This window comes from Myotis brandtii, unplaced genomic scaffold (assembly GCF_000412655.1).
Source record: "Myotis brandtii unplaced genomic scaffold, ASM41265v1 scaffold471, whole genome shotgun sequence".
Classification (NCBI taxonomy): domain Eukaryota; kingdom Metazoa; phylum Chordata; class Mammalia; order Chiroptera; family Vespertilionidae; genus Myotis; species Myotis brandtii.
Window position 1 is genome coordinate 982,684 of NW_005367989.1, and position 16,957 is coordinate 999,640.

At 37.8% G+C, this 16,957-nt stretch overlaps 1 protein-coding gene across 1 annotated transcript in view; it reads right to left on the reverse strand.

Annotated features, from left to right (window-relative positions):
• The window catches only part of LOC106727745 (regulating synaptic membrane exocytosis protein 1-like), a gene marked incomplete at its 3' end in the record, with an annotated part of 236,116 nt that continues 219,159 nt past the window's right edge, over positions 1-16,957 (reverse strand). The window contains exons 5-6 of the mRNA XM_014547339.1: positions 2,620-2,960; positions 1-346 (exon numbers count right to left, since the gene is read on the reverse strand). Of these exons, the coding sequence (XP_014402825.1) occupies positions 1-346; positions 2,620-2,960 (687 nt within the window). The remainder of the gene's footprint in view (positions 347-2,619; positions 2,961-16,957) is intronic.

Sequence of the window (16,957 nt, forward strand, 5' to 3'; positions counted from 1 at the left end):
CTCGTGCCTGGCGCGGGACACCCGGGCGTGCATGCGCATCTGCTGCTCCTCCAGCGGCGCTTTCACGGGGTACCGCGCCAGGTTCGGGTCGCTGCGGTACCTGGTCTGGTAGTCCTCGCTCCTCTGCTTCTCATCAACCGCCGCTTTGCCCTCCTCTCGCTTTGCCGGCAGGTCGGAGAAGTCCTGGGACCGGCCTTTCTCCAGCCTCCGGCTTTCCCGCCTTTCTTTCCGCTCCCGGTCTTCCGAGGCCCCCTCCCCGGGTGGCACTGAGGTCTTTGGCACGCGTTTCCGCTCGCTCTTGGGGGCTCCTTTGCCATTCTGTTCAGAGAGCCCAGGCGTCTTCTTCCTGTGATATACAAAGGAACGTCAAGAAGGAGAGCAGGGTGTAAAAGCCTAAAGTGAAGACCAGACCTTCGTATTCCAGATTTAAAGCCTTTCAAATAATTACTTATAATTCGATGTCTAATTAAAAGCGACATAATAAGGAACCATCTTAAACCTGTATATCTCACTAGCTTTCCACTAGTAAATAAGGCTCATTTGCATCACAATATGCTCAGGGACTTCAGAAATTATTTGCACATTTCAAATTCTCTATAAATTAACTAGGTCAATAAATGCCATCAATAACTTAATTCAATAAATGAATAAGTTGTATGCCAACCACTGCTTGTGAATCAAAGACTAAAAATATTTTAGGTGAAAGTAATACAGGTAAATAATATTGGAGCAAAAGAATATAAACCAATTCAAAACTATATACTTGATATATATTTGGACAATTGATAGTGACAATCTTTTACTGCAATTGAAACGTTTAAAGAATGGACATACAAGTATGTCCATTTCAGAAATCAAATCTAATAGCATTTCTTCAATAGTAGAACAAAATAAATTTTAATGAGATCATGTGTACCCAAACACCTTTTTAAGAAGTTGGTTAGGAAAAGAATGGCTGACCTTTAATCTTTATTTTACTTTCTGTGGGCAAAAATAATAGAAATATTGGAAAATTTTAAATTAATATTCATTTTTTCTTTCCCTCTAATTTCAGAACACAGTGCAAAAGAATTAAACAGTTTTTCTTCTACTTTTCTCTCTATCCTGTTGAAGGCATTGGCAAGATAAAAGGAAAGAAAAAGGGTTTGCCAATCTTTGAATGTTGTAGGTGCTCCATTCAGCCCTTCCCTGTACACTGGTGTACACCTGATTTTGGAAAGTTCCAGCAACTATTCCAGAAGTTACAAAAAGCAGGTGCCTTGGCAAAGCATTCTGACACTATATGATCTACTATGCAATTAAAATGGAGACAAACTAAGACTGATTTTGGAATCCTGAGGTCCATAGAGAGGACTTTCCAGAGGGAACATCCTTTGACTAGAAGCCCAAAAGCAGAAGTAATAAACAAAAATCAAGAAAAAAAAAAAGATGAAAAAAAGGGAAATTTCTATTGTGGGTTACCAAAATAGTAATTGCTAAGATACGGGTTAGTTTGAGGAAGGGCTGTTGATGGTGAAAAGAAAGGGTAAAGGGTTTCATATGGCATAGGAAGGCAAATCTGTTTCAGATTACATTGGTCCACAAGGGTGATGTGACATTTTAAGGGGACTAATAGAATACATATTAATCATTATAAAATATAGTTTTCATAAGAGCATTATAATTGCATTGCAAACATTTAGTAGCTCATTAAGGCATAGTTGATCTGGTTAGAAGTTTATATTGTGTTAATTTACTTTTCCTGAAATACTGATAAAGAATACTTACCTTGCAGGGTTCATATGAGGCTTAAAGGAGATACCATCTGTGAAAATGGTCTATGAAAGGATAGAATATTATGAAAATGGAAGGAGTTCTTCAGTCTCTCTAATTCTTTGCTTACTGATTGTTTTTCTCACCTCTACCTTTAATTGTTCCATTTCCACTAGCTCCTGATGAGTGTATAAGAAGATATGATCAAGGATTCTTCAATAATTTAAAACACTGCCATTCTTTCAGTCTTGCTTCTCTCCCTAAAGTTGTTACCTATCTCTCTTTTTCTTCTACACTCTCAATATCCTTGCTGTTTTCTTAAGTATTTATAAAATCAGTGAGTGATTTGAATAATCAAAAGGGCATTTGCCCCTCTATTGTCTTGTTCCTTTAGGCCACATGCCCTTGCATATACCTGGAACACCAATCCCACTCTTCACCTGGTTAATTCCTAGTCAATTTTCAGAGCTCAGCATAAAAGAAATGTTTTCAAAGAAGGCCTGCTAAGGTACCCAGCCATCCTCCCCTGGGTCAGGTGACCCCATCATATTCTCTCAGAGCACACAGTCAGTTAAGAACTAATGTGATAAGTGAAGAAATGATGTAAAAGCTTTGCTGAATTCAAGGTTGGAAGTCAGTACCCAACTGGGTGACTGGATTATATCTGTGCACAATATGACCACAAAGCTTCTCAACAAAGGTCTCCAAAGGCATGATACATTCTAGAGATAAACAAAGCACTTCCATGTGGGGCCTGAGAAGCAGAGCTTCCAAACATCTTTTCTTAAGAACCGTTACATTCTTGAAAAAAGGTTTGTTGTCAATACAAGACCTTGCCTTCTGCCTACAGGGTTAATGAACTATTACCTCTCTCTTGGAGGTTCACTTCTAGACCTGGATGCAGCCTGCTTCTGTTCTGGCCCCATGGCTTGCTGGGAGGGCTCAGCCCCCTTGCTCCTGTCTGGTTGTGCAGTGGGAGGAGCGGTGTCCTGGGAGGAGGCAGCTGCGGTGCTTAGGGGAGTCTGAGACCGTGATCGCTCCTGGAGCCGGGCTTTCTTTTCTCTGGGAACCTCGGAACCAGCACCTGTAGCTGTATCACTTAGGGTTCCATCCTGACTGGGCTGCTGAGGGCCACTTCCAAAGAACCAGGCCCCAGATTTGGTTAAGATTTCTTGTTGCTTTCGACATAAATTGCATACCCACATAACCTATTCGAAGAAGAGAGAACAGTATAAAATTTCTATGCCATTTGGAAATAATTTATCTTCATCAAACTAAAATATCTTTTAAGGGAAAAATAGGTTGTCATCTTCATATTTATCCTTATAAATTTCTTGTGTAAAAGATCCTTGTACCAAAGTCTGAAATTACGGTGCCTCTGGGCAACCTTTTCCTTGCATTCGAATTCTAAGATTCTGAGTTTCCTTTAACCATGTATCCATCACATTTTATATGACTAACCCTGCAGTTTCATTTAAAATATGTTACTAAAATGTTCTAAAAGAGGAGCTGATTGATTGGAAAAATATTATAAGGAGCTATAAAATTAATATTTATGTACATAAACTTCAGTGTCTCAAAGGGTTTAGAAGGTATCTGGTTTCTCAAAAATCATACATTATTAAAGCCAATATTAAGATATAGTCCTGTGGAAAGATAAATAATAAAAGGTGAGCACAAAAAAGGTCAAGCTGTGTATTTTCTCTAGTTTATCAGTAGTAGACTAACCTCCAGTTTATTTTATGCTATTAAATATAATTTTCCACATACATATTTACTAAATCAAATCTGGGGATGGGTTTATTCATATGTGACAACTCTGATATAGTTTCCACAAGGAGAGCTATTTTTGCAACAGTCATTTAGAAACATATCCACTGATAAATTATAAGACGTATGACCACTTAAAATAAATCTATATATCTGCTCTCCTCTTGGTGACATTTAAAATGAATGTTATAATGAGGACAGTGATGATAATCGAAATAATACATAATAACAGTGACACCAGCAGACACAGAGCTGAGATAGGTGCCTACAGCCCCATGAGCCTTCTCTTCAAGTAACCCCAGTACCTCTGCTTCTTTGTGGTGAGTTCATCTTGCTGCCTCAGCCAATTTCCTTTGGATGCACTTTCATTTCCTTTTGTATTTCAGAAACAACACTCCGCCACGCAAAACCTGATTACCAAACTCTAGGCCCTCATTTTCACAAATACAAATTCAGTCAACAATTACTCAAACATATCACATAACGATGAATAAATCCTAGGTACATTACATGAGAAACAATGAGTAAAAGAAGAAGCTTTGTTTATTTGGCAGAAAGGAGAAAATGTACAACTGAAACATTCAGACAGATAGGGCGAAACTTATAACTGCAGCCATAAAATTTGACAAAAGCTAAAGGAAAAATAAGAAAAAGAGGGAGAAAAGATAATATATTTCTTAACATAGAAAATGTTGCCGATAAACTGTTAAAAACGGCTGCTTTTTCTAAGTAAGGAAACTCTAATGAATTAATACGGCTGGGGAAAACTATGACGGAGATATTTGCAAGAAATATTTAAGATTGTTAAAGCTTAATTCATTCCCTCAGATCATAAAATTAATTAGATTCACAAAAGTAGTTAGGCAGGCATGATCTCTAATAATAAAAGCATAATATGCTAATTAGACAGGACAGCCAAACTACCTTTCAGACATCTTTCTGGATGACCTTCCAGACAAAGCCAGGACCTCGAGGGTGAAGTCCCTTGCATGCATTTCGTGCATTGGGCCTCTAGTATCTACATATTGTTTTATAATCGATATCACAGAATTCCCATTTCTAAGATGTTAAACAAGATGAACAATGCATTGCATAAGCCTTTATCAAAACAGAGGATTTGTGGAATGTATCTTCAATTTCTGAATAAGGCTATGTTATACTCAATGTATCACAATCTCCTTATGTCATAAATAAGGTCCCTCAGAAGTCCTCATGGGTTATACATGGACATATCAAGAGATTACATCTAAGGGCAATGTCCCAGTGCCATGACTTCCATGCACAGTGACATTTATTTTCTGCTGCCTAGACCCAGATGGGGACAGGTGCTATGCTTCCTCATTAGTTGCCTCTTAACTGACAGACAAATGATGAGCATGTCTGAAACCATACCATGTGCAGTAAGTCCTCATTTAAAGTCATTGATAGGTTCTACAACTTTGAGTGAAACAACAGAACAACCAAACTTACCATAGGCTAATTGAAATAAACAAGAGTTAAGTTTCTATGGCATCTCATCAATGTTATGAGGAAACAACATTGAAAAAAATAACATTATTGGAGGACCTGCTGTAGTAAAGGAGGTGGTTATGAAACACTGACTATTTTATATCAATTAAGTAGACATTAAGTTTGTATTTCTTACACTAATTATAAGCAAAATATTATTCATAGTCTAAATTAAGCCCCTTTCTACAAAAATATTAAAGCATCCTTAGGGTAAGTGTATAAATTTCCTTTAAAACCATACAGAAAAACAATAAAATTTACAATTAATACAAAAATTCCAAAGTGGAGTTAAACACAAAGGGCAGAAAGGAGCATGATGATATTGATTAAAAGAAGAACAAAGGAGACTGTTCACTTAATTGTACATCTTTATATTTTCTAGAAAATTCTTATTTTTATTGCTTCATGTTTTTAAGTGTTATAAAAATGGGCCAGTAAAAAGTAATTGCCAAATTTGGGAAAGTTCCAAATTTTGACTATGTGCAGAATTGCTACAGGATCAACAAAAGCAAACAAAATATAGTTATTACTAATTACAGTTAAATTGAACAATTCACTTAATATCACTTTAAATTTATTTAAAAGGTTACAGTTATTGGGTAAGTAAAAGCAGCTAATTTAATATTTTTAAACTATTATTTATTCATTTATGTTTGTGGTGTTTAGTCTAATTTGGAATATACAGTTTAATTCCAAATATTTTCCTATATCTTATTTTCTTGTGCACTGCAACATTTTTAGATTTATATTTCAAAACTGGTTGTAAGTGTGGTTAATCTACCTTCTAATTTGAAAGCAAAATTAACTATAAAAAAGTCAAAATATTTAATTAAAATACCACACCCAATCTCAATTATTAGTTATATAAATTACTCCTACTACAAAGTTTACAAAGAAAAAGAAATTGCTTACTGAATAATAAAGAAAATATAATAGAATATTTTTCTCAGACCTTTTAACATATTTCATATTAAACATTACAGACGTATAAAAATGAGCCAAATAGTTACTAAGAAGCAATACAGTTATGTATGTTTAAATACTCTCTTTTTGAATATAGTATTAAGTATTATTTTGCTTGCCTGGAACTATGTAGATAACTCCAAAGTGGGATGGGAAGCCTTTCTTAACTAATTTTCTAAAAAGAGCATAAGATAATTGGTTCTACCAAAAATGCTATTTATTACACACACACACACACACACACACACACACACACACACACACACACCTATCTTTTAGAGATTGCACTATACAGGATACCTTGATTGAGCATACTGGGATATGTTCCATACTAATCCAAACTAAAGTAGGTCTGTGTAATAACAGCTTAATAATTTACAAATGTTAAGCAACCAAATAAATACAAACTCAAATGAAAGATTATTTTGAAGCAACATGGCTTCTGAAAGTCCATGTCATATATCAGAAATATGAAGAATATCTGAAAAATTTATTCTGATCTTTGGATGTAACAGCATTTTAAATTGTATCTTCCCACTTAATGAATCCATAAGAAATACATTGGATCATTTCATAAAACACACAGAAATATTTTACGCAGAGAAATAAAAATTACAACATCCCCTACCATATGGGGAGAAAGAGAGAGAATGAGAATGAATACAAATTCCATAGATAAAATTGAGAGTTTGGCAGAAAGTGTTACTCAGATAGAAGAAATACTTACACTTGCCTTCACATGAAATGTTTACAGAACCAGGAACACAGAGCAGAAAAAAATGCGCCTTAGATTTACTCTTGATGATATTATTGAGGTGAATCATGACACAGAAGTACATAATTCTTATATTAACAATGTCTTGCTTATAAGAATTCATCTGGGGTATTTAATATTATCACATAAAGAAGAAATATAAGCATGAAGATTAAAAAAAGATAACCTGTGTTTAAATTTTCATTCTATATTTTACACTTAAATTTTAAAACTGACTTTTGTTTAATACAGCACTTTATTCAAAAAATTTTACACTACCATTTTGTGTCAATTATAGTAATTTTAACTTTCAAAATTTCAAATTACCACAATTGGCACAAGAAGAAATAGAAAATCCAAATAGCCTTAAACTAGTAAAGAGGTTTAATTCATAGTTAAAAGATAAAAGAAGCCCTAACCGGTTTGGCTCAGTGGATAGAGCGTCGGCCTGCAAACTGAAGGGTCCCAGGTTCGATTCCGGTCAAGGGCATGTACCTTGGTTGCAGGCACATCCCCAGTAGGGGGTGTGCAGGAGGCAGCTGATCGATGTTTCTCTCTCATCGATGTTTCTAACTCTCTATCCCTCTCCCTTCCTCTCTGTAAAAAATCAATAAAATATATTTTTAAAAAAAGATAAAAGAAGTTGAATTCATAATTTTAAAACAACTTACAATGAAAATTCCAGAGCCAGATATCTTCACTGGAAATTATTTTAAGTATATTTAAGGAGTAAAAGATACAAATCTTACATTTTTAAAACATTTTTAAAAAGAGAATAGGAGAAACTATTTCCACTTCTGAACTCATTTTATCAAGTAAGTATTCCCCTAATACTAAACTCCTTATACAAGGAACCTTGTTCAAAGAAAATAAAATTAAAACCCTATGTCCCTCTTATAAACAATCTACACTAATAAAAGAGAAACATGGTAATTGGCGTACTACCGCTACCCTTCCCATTGGCTAATCAGCATATCCTTATGCAAATTAACTGTCAGCCAAGATGGCGGCCGGCAGCCAGGCAGCTGGAAGCGAACATGAGGCTTGCTTCCTGAGCAGCTGCAAACAGCCATCATCCCCTCATCCAGGCTGGCCAGGCACCCCAGTGGGGACCCCCACCCTGAAGGGTGTGTGAGCAGCTGCAAACAGCCATCATCCCCTCATCCAGGCTGGCCAGGCACCCCAGTGGGGACCCCCACCCTGAAGGGTGTGTGAGCAGCTGCAAACAGCCATCATCCCCTCATCCAGGCTGGCCAGGCACCCCAGTGGGGACCCCCACCCTGAAGGGTGTGTGAGCAGCTGCAAACAGCCATCATCCCCTCATCCAGGCTGGCCAGGCACCCCAGTGGGGACCCCCACCCTGAAGGGTGTGTGAGCAGCTGCAAACAGCCATCATCCCCTCATCCAGGCTGGCCAGGCACCCCAGTGGGGACCCCCACCCTGAAGGGGGGTGTGTGAGCTGCAAACAGCCATCATCCCCTCATCCAGGCTGGCCAGGCACCCCAGTGGGGACCCCCACCCTGATCCAGGACACCCTTCTTCCAAACAGCCATCATCCCCTCATCCAGGCTGGCCAGGCACCCCAGTGGGGACCCCCACCCTGAAGGGTGTGTGACCAGCTGCAAACAGCCATCATCCCCTCATCCAGGCTGGCCAGGCACCCCAGTGGGGACCCCCACCCTGAAGGGTGTGTGACCAGCTGCAAACAGCCATCATCCCCTCATCCAGGCTGGCCAGGCACCCCAGTGGGGACCCCCACCCTGAAGGGTGTGTGACCAGCTGCAAACAGCCATCATCCCCTCATCCAGGCTGGCCAGGCACCCCAGTGGGGACCCCCACCCTGAAGGGTGTGTGACCAGCTGCAAACAGCCATCATCCCCTCATCCAGGCTGGCCAGGCACCCCAGTGGGGACCCCCACCCTGAAGGGTGTGTGACCAGCTGCAAACAGCCATCATCCCCTCATCCAGGCTGGCCAGGCACCCCAGTGGGGACCCCCACCCTGAAGGGTGTGTGACCAGCTGCAAACAGCCATCATCCCCTCATCCAGGCTGGCCAGGCACCCCAGTGGGGACCCCCACCCTGAAGGGTGTGTGACCAGCTGCAAACAGCCATCATCCCCTCATCCAGGCTGGCCAGGCACCCCAGTGGGGACCCCCACCCTGAAGGGTGTGTGACCAGCTGCAAACAGCCATCATCCCCTCATCCAGGCTGGCCAGGCACCCCAGTGGGGACCCCCACCCTGAAGGGTGTGTGACCAGCTGCAAACAGCCATCATCCCCTCATCCAGGCTGGCCAGGCACCCCAGTGGGGACCCCCACCCTGAAGGGTGTGTGACCAGCTGCAAACAGCCATCATCCCCTGCACAAATTTTTGTGCTCCGGGCCTCTAGTCTATAATAATAAAAGGGAAATATGCTAATTAGACTGGATGTCCTTCCAGGCGTCCTTCCAGATGAGCTGGGGCCGGAGGAAAGCCGCCTGGGTCCCTGGTGCTGGAGGGAAGTCAGTGCCGGCAGCTGGGGGAAGGAAGGCCTACTCTTGCATAAATTTTCATGTATTGGGCCTCTAGTTATACATAAAAAAACTGACACCATAGTAGAAATGGATAAATTCTTAGAAAAGTACAACCTTCCAAGACTGAATCATGAAGAAATAGAAAACCTGAACAGACTGAACAAATTGAATTAATAATCAAAACCTTTCAATAAACAAAAGTCCAGGACCAGACGGCTTCACCGGTAAATTGTACCAAATATCCAAAGAAGATTTAATACCAATCCTCAAACTCTTCCAAAGAGTAGAAGAGGATAAAACACTTGGAAACTCATCTTCAGAGGCCAGAATTACCTTGATAACAAAACCAGACAAGACTCCACAAAATAAATAAATAAATAAATAAATAAATAAATAAATAAATAAAATTTATAAGCCAATATCCCTGATGAACATGAGTATAAAATTTTTCAACAAAATATTAGCAAACTGAATTCAATAATAAATTAAAATGATCATACACAATAATCAAGTGAGATTTATTTTAGTTATGCAAGGATGATTCAACATCCACAAATCAGTCAGTGTGATATACCACATTAACAAAATGATGGATAAAAATCATATGATCATCCCAATATATGCTGAAAAACATTTTACAAAATTTAACATCCATTTATGACTAAACTCCCAACAAAGTAGATATAGAGTAAACTTACCTCAACATAATAAAAACCACATATGACAAGCCCTCAGCTAACATCATACTTAATGTTGAAAAGGATGCCCACTACTCTTGCCACTTTTACTCAATAAAGTATTAGAGATTCTAGCCAGAGCAATTAGACAAGAAAAAATAAAAAAGCATCCAAATTGGAAAGGAAGGAGTAAAAGTGTCACTGTTTGCAAATGGCATGATATTATATATAGAAATCCCCAAAGATTCCACCAAAATTGTTAGAATAAACAAATTTGGTGAAGATGCAGCATACAAAATCAACATACAAAAATTTGTTGCTTATACTAATAACAAACTATAAGAGGGAAATTAAAAAAACAATTCCACCAAAAAGAATAAAATACCTAGTAATAAATTTAACCAAGGAGGTGAACAGCTGTGTATACTGAAAACTTTAGGCATTAATGAAAAACATTGAAAAAGATAAAAATAAATAGGTATTTTGTGCTCATGGATTAGAAAAACTAATATTGGTAAAATGTCCATACTACTCAAAGCAATCTCAGATTCAATCCCTATTTAAATTCCAGTGACATTTTCAGAGAAATAGAACATACAATTTTTAAATTTGCATGAAACAAACAAACAAAAAAGACCTCAAATAGTTAAAGTGATATTGAGGAGAGAAGAAGAAAACTAAGATTGGAAGTATTACTCCCAGATTTCAAACTATATTACTAAGCTGTATAATCAAAATAGTATATTACTGGCATAAAAACTGACACATAGATCAATTGAACAGTATAGAAAGCCCTGAAATAACTAAGCATATATACAGCCCATTAATATACAACAAAGGAGCCAGGAATATGCAATGGGGAAAGGACAATCTCTCTAATAAATGGGTGTAGAGAAAACTAGACAGACAAATGCAAAAGAATAGAAATGGACCACTATCTTACACCAAGCAAAAAATTAACTCAACATGGATTAACTACTTAATATAAAACCTGAAACCATAAAAGTCTTAGAAGAAAACAAAGGCAGCTAGTTCCTTGTCATCAGTCTTAGTGATGATTTGTTTTTAATCTGACAACAAAAGCAAAGACAATAGAAGCAAAATTAATAAGTGGGACTATAAACTAAAAAGCTTCTGCACAGCCAAGGAAATCATCAACAAAATGAAAGGCGACCTCTGAACGGGAGAAAATACTTGCAAATCATATATCTGATACGGGTTAATATCCAAAATATATAAAAACCAATACAATTTTAAAAACCTGATTAACAATTTGGCAGATGATCTTGATGGACATTTTTCCAAAGAAGACATACAGATGGTCAACAGGTACATGAAAAGATGCTCAATCACTAATTATCAAGGAAATCCCAATCAAAAAGAAGAAATAAGTGTTGGCAAAGATACGAAGAAAAGGGAACCCTTGTGCATTGTTAGTGGGAATGTAAATTGTTGCAGTGACTCTAGAGTATGGTATGAATGTTCCTCAAAAAACTAAAAATAGAATTACCATATAATCCAGCAATTTCATTTCTGGATATTTATTTGAAGAAGAAAAAACACATTCCATTGTTGGCAGCCTCTCGTTTCCATCAAGTTTTCCTACTCTCTGAAATTGGCCACCAGAGCCAATTGGTTGAGACTTGGTCAACCAGTATTTTGCTTTTGAATCCCTTTTTGAAGCTTGATCCCATGAAGCAATTAAAACTAATAATCTGCAAAACTATGAATTTAAATAATTTTCTGTTTTGAAATACCTTATTTATTAAAACTAACTCCACATCCCAGTTTTCTAAAATGTCTTTCCTCCTCCAAGAAACCATTGCCAAACAGATACCTAAAAAGAAATCATATACCTTTCTACTCCTAGTTTTGAAATAAACATTATATTCAAGAGCATTTTATGACTGTACATGCTAGAAAGAAATTGAAACATCTTTTATTTTTTTTAAAAGGAAAACATAGAAACACAATCACTATTAACACTGTAATGTGGACATGAGTTTAGCCACTATAAACCAATATATCACAACTAACATAATCATAGTCATCAAAGTACTTGAAAATATAGCTTACTTAATAAAAACTGTATCATGGAGAAAGCTTTTAGAGTAAGTTCTCCTATTTCTAATAAATTAACATTGGCCTAGTTTTCACCATGTACTTCATTCTCCCCCCCCCCACCCCGCCCGCCCCACTCCCTCCCTAACTCCATATGTATTATTGCTGGTGGCAATATTTACCAGAACTGTCATCTATTTTCAAGGTTTTATAAAGTTTTTGTAAAGTGTTCTCCTGCTGTTTACTTCACACCTGCTAACATAATCCTTCCTTTCTGATGCTCTGTTTAGTTACCTTGGAAATGATATCATAACATAGCAGAAACACCTGTCACTGCAAGATGGTTCCTGCTTAATTTTAAGCTGGAGTTAACCACATTTCTGTATATATATTGAAAAAAATGTTATTTGACACAGGTTTCACACTAAAAAAGTCTGCAATCACTCATAAAAGGCAGTATTTTCCTTATAAGTGTATATGATCTGTAGATAAGTTCTGATGGGTTTTCGAAATAAATATGAATGGTTACGGTTGCACAATGAGAAAATTCTGCAACCACTCATAAAACACAGTATTTTCCTTATTAGTGTATATGACCTGGAAATAAGTATTGATGGATTTTTTAGATACATATAAATGGTTATCTACTTTTGTCAGGAAATGGGAAGATGTCATATTATAGATGAGGAATTTACTGTCTAACCTGTTAAAAACAACATACCGATTATTTTATTGTTCCATGACTATCACTTTAAAATAACAAGATAGCTTAGATTTTATTCCAAGAAATGACAAACATGTTTTCATTTAAATTGGTATAGTGAGAAAAAACAGTCTTTAGAGTTAGGCATATCTGTTTTACTGCTTTGTGAAATACAGTAAGTCAGTTAATTTACCTTTCTAGGCTTAAGTTTCCTCCTCTGCAAATTGAGGACAATGATACTTAACTTGCTACTTTTTTTTCTGAAAGAGATAATTCATGTAAAGTGGTTACAACTGGATATTTAGTGCTTGATATTTAGAGGGAGGCTATATTAATTTCCCCTCACATACTCAGTTTACAAATATTAAAATAGTGATTTCTTCTAAGACAAACAAAAATTAAGACCCACTAAGGCAAATGCAGAATTTCATAATTGATTTGAAAGTATGATATAAAATATTGTCAAGAGAATGCAAATAATAAATTTTTTATTACCAGAATGTTAGAACTTGAAAGAAGTTTATAGGTCACCTAATTCAAAAGCCATCCTATCCCAGGAAAGGAAACTGCATTTAAATCACTGGCCCCCAATGACACATTTGATTAACAGCTCAAGTGAGCTTAGAACAGACCACTTTAATCCAAGTCTAGTGCTTTAGCCTTTTTATCATCAGCTTCCTTTATGCCAACACTGCTCTACTAAGCACATTAAATTCCGAAAAACATGTATTTAAAATATGACACCAAGGAATATTTTTCACTATCCTTAAATGCCTAGTTAAAATTTTAGAATGCCAGTATTTACTCTTCCATGGGTTATGCAAATTCATGGTAAAGTTTAAGTAACTTTATAAAATGTCAACATGTGACAAATAATTAAGTAGGACCCTCTTAATTCCCCTTTGTTTGAAGGAATTTATTTTACTTCTTTGAATACTAAGTATACTGGCCACCATTCGACACTATCATTCTTTGGAAAAATACAATATTTTAATGGTATTTTGCTTTAAAATACAGCCTCTAATTTACTAAGTGTAAAAATAATGATTTCTAAGACCAACTAGTCAATGACTTAAATACTCATAGCTTGGAAGTATATTTAAACCTTTTTTGGGGCAGAGGGAATTATGAAAATTAATAGCATAGAAAGCCCCTTTGGAGCTATTCTCTATTAACAGCATGTTGATGGCCTCCAAGCACAGCTCAGCTGCTCTGTATCATTGGTGCTGGGGAGGGGTAGCATCCAATATAATAAAGAAGTAATATGCAAATTGACCATCACTCCAACACACAAGATGGCCACCACAAGATGGCCAGCAGGGGAGGGCAGCTGTGGGCAATCAGGCCAGCAGGGGAGGGCAGTTGGGGGCAACCAGGCCTACAGGGGAGGGCAGTTAGGGGTGACCAGGTCAGCAGGGGAGGGAAGAAGTTGGGGACCAGACCTACAGGGGAGGGCAGTTAGGGATGACCGGGTCAACAGGGGAGGGCAGTTAGGGGCAATCAGACCAGCAGGGGAGCAGTTAGATGTTGATCAGGCTGGCAGGCAGAAGCGGTTAGGGGCAATCAGGCAGGCAGGTGAGCAGTTGGGAGCCAGCAGTCCTAGATTGTGAGAAGGATGTCCAACTGTCCGTTTAGGCCCAATCCCGGTGGACTGTTAGAGTGTTAGCCTGGGACTTAGTCACCTAGGCTACTGCTTTGTTTTCTTAAATTTACATGTGTAAGGGTAGAGCTGAGAGGTGAGGTGAACTCAGATGTCCTTGACATTATGAATGATTTTCTTGACTAATTGCATTGATAGTTTTCCCCCTTTTATATTTATACTAGAGGCCCGTTGCAGGAAGATTTCTGCAAGAATAGGGCTTCCTCAGGCCTATTCCTGCAAGAATAGGGCTTCCTGTGGCCAGAGCAAAGCGGAGAAGGGAGCGAAGCCCGCCTCGGTGGGCTTCGCTCCCTTCTCTGCTTCGCTGCGGTCTCAGGAAGCCCTATTCTTGCAGGAATAGGCCCGAGGAAGCCCTGTTCTTCCAGGAATCTTCCTGCAACAGGCCTCTAGTCCTATATAATAAAAGGGTAATATGCAAATTGACCCTAACAGCGGAATGGAGAAGAAACAACCAGTCACTGTAATGTGCACTGATCACCAGGGGGCAGATGCTCATCGCAGGAGCTGCCCCCTGGTGGTCAGGGCACTTCCACAGGGGGAGCATGCTCAGCCAGAAGCCAGCTCATGGCTGGCAAGCACAGTGGTGGCAGCGCTAAGGATGTCTCACTAACGCTAAGCTGTTAGTCGGACATTCCCCGAGGGCTCCCGGGCTGCCAAAGGGATGTCTGACTGCCAGCTTAGGCCCAATTCCCTGGGGAGCGGGCCTAAGCCGGCAGGTGGACATCCCCCAAGGGGTCCCAGACTTCAAGAGGGCGCAGGTCGGGCTGAGGGACCCCCTCCCCCACTGAGTGCACAAATTTTCGTGCACCAGGCCACTAGTATATTGTTAATAACTATGTATGGTGCCAGGTATGGGTACTAGACTTATGGGGACGGGAGGATCACTTTGTAAATTATATAAGTGTCTACTATGCTATACACCTGAAATGAATATAAAATATTAAATATCAACTGTAATTGACAAAAAATAAAAAATAGTAGATACATAAAACTGTAATATAGTCACTTATTATCGTTATCAAGTATTATGTACTATATATAATTGTATGTGCTATACTTTTTAGATCTGTTTACACCACCATCACCACAAACACATGAATGAGTTGCGCTATATGTTACAATGGTTACATCACTAGGCAATAGAATTTTTTTAGTTCCATTATAATATTATGGGACCAACACTGTATATGTGGTGGGTCACTCACTGAAACATCATTATGTGCTTTGTTGGGTTAAATTTGCATACCATCCTGATTGGCTGGTGGGTGTAGCAGAGTGACACCAATTTGCATGTTTCTCTTTTATTAGTGTAGATTGGCTATCACTAAACATAATAATTTACTCTCTAGCTTTTATTTTGGTAGTAATTTTCTATTGTTGTGTTTGGGGCTGGCATATTGTTTGCTTTTGTTCATAAAGTTTTTGGGGCTTTCTATCTTCAAAGAGTCTAAAAAGTTATGGTCAGCTAATCATACCTCTTCTTGCTTTCTAGCTCTGTTCTGAATTTGCTTGTATTTTAATTTTTCTTTTATTTAAAGAAAATTTGGGTAGCTGGGGTAGTGTTTGTATGTGTGTTTTGTTCACTATTTTGATCCACTCTTCTGCATTATATATTCATTATTATAATTTTAACAAAAACTTTTTACTTCAACTAAATAAACTGACACCAAATGTCATGTTCTTGAAAGCCTTCCTTGATCTCCCCAAGTTAAGTTAATCAGTCCCTTTCTTTCTACTGTTTTAACTTACACAAAATATCTACAACATTTTTGACCCTTATTAATTTATCTACCCATTAAGTGTGTTGTCTTTGAGACTAAGGACAATGTTAGTATTTTTTTTTCTTTTCAGAACCAATTTATCGAGGTGTAAGTGATCCAATTTTATTATTATCACTATCAAATGTGTAGTGAAATATAAAATAAGTAGACAGCAATATTATTTACTAGGAATTTATAATGTATACCATGTTATGCATGGTATATATGCTAGTAGTCATCCCCAAAACACCGACAGTAGAAAATATTATATCACTTTATGAATGAGGAATTGAGACTCAATATGGGTAAGTAGATTATCCTAAGTCACAAAACTCATGAGCAGAGAAGCCAGATTTTAATTCTGTTACACTCTTAAGCTCAGTCTCTTAACTATATTTTTCTGGATAATAATATCAAGATTAAATTTTAAGATCTCAAATTCCTAACCTAATATCAATCCAGGTAAGCTAATGCTCTAAGAGTAATGATAGAAAGCTATGTGCAATACGGAGAATGTGGGACAAATTAAAATCTATATGTACACATATATGGATATATTCAGGTAAATAAATATATTCATATTTTATCACAAGAAAAATTCAAATATTAAAGTATATATTTGTTTTTCTGTGTGAAGGTAAGGCTTAAACATCTTATATAATAAAAGCCTAATATGCTCAGTGTCCGGTTGTCCAGTAGGCCATTCAGCCAATCAAAGCGTAATATGCTAATGATATGCTAAGGCTGCTCAACTGCTTGCTATGACATGCACTGGCCACCAGGGGGCAGACACTTTGACCAGTAGGTTACCTTGCTTCTGGGGTCCAGCCAATC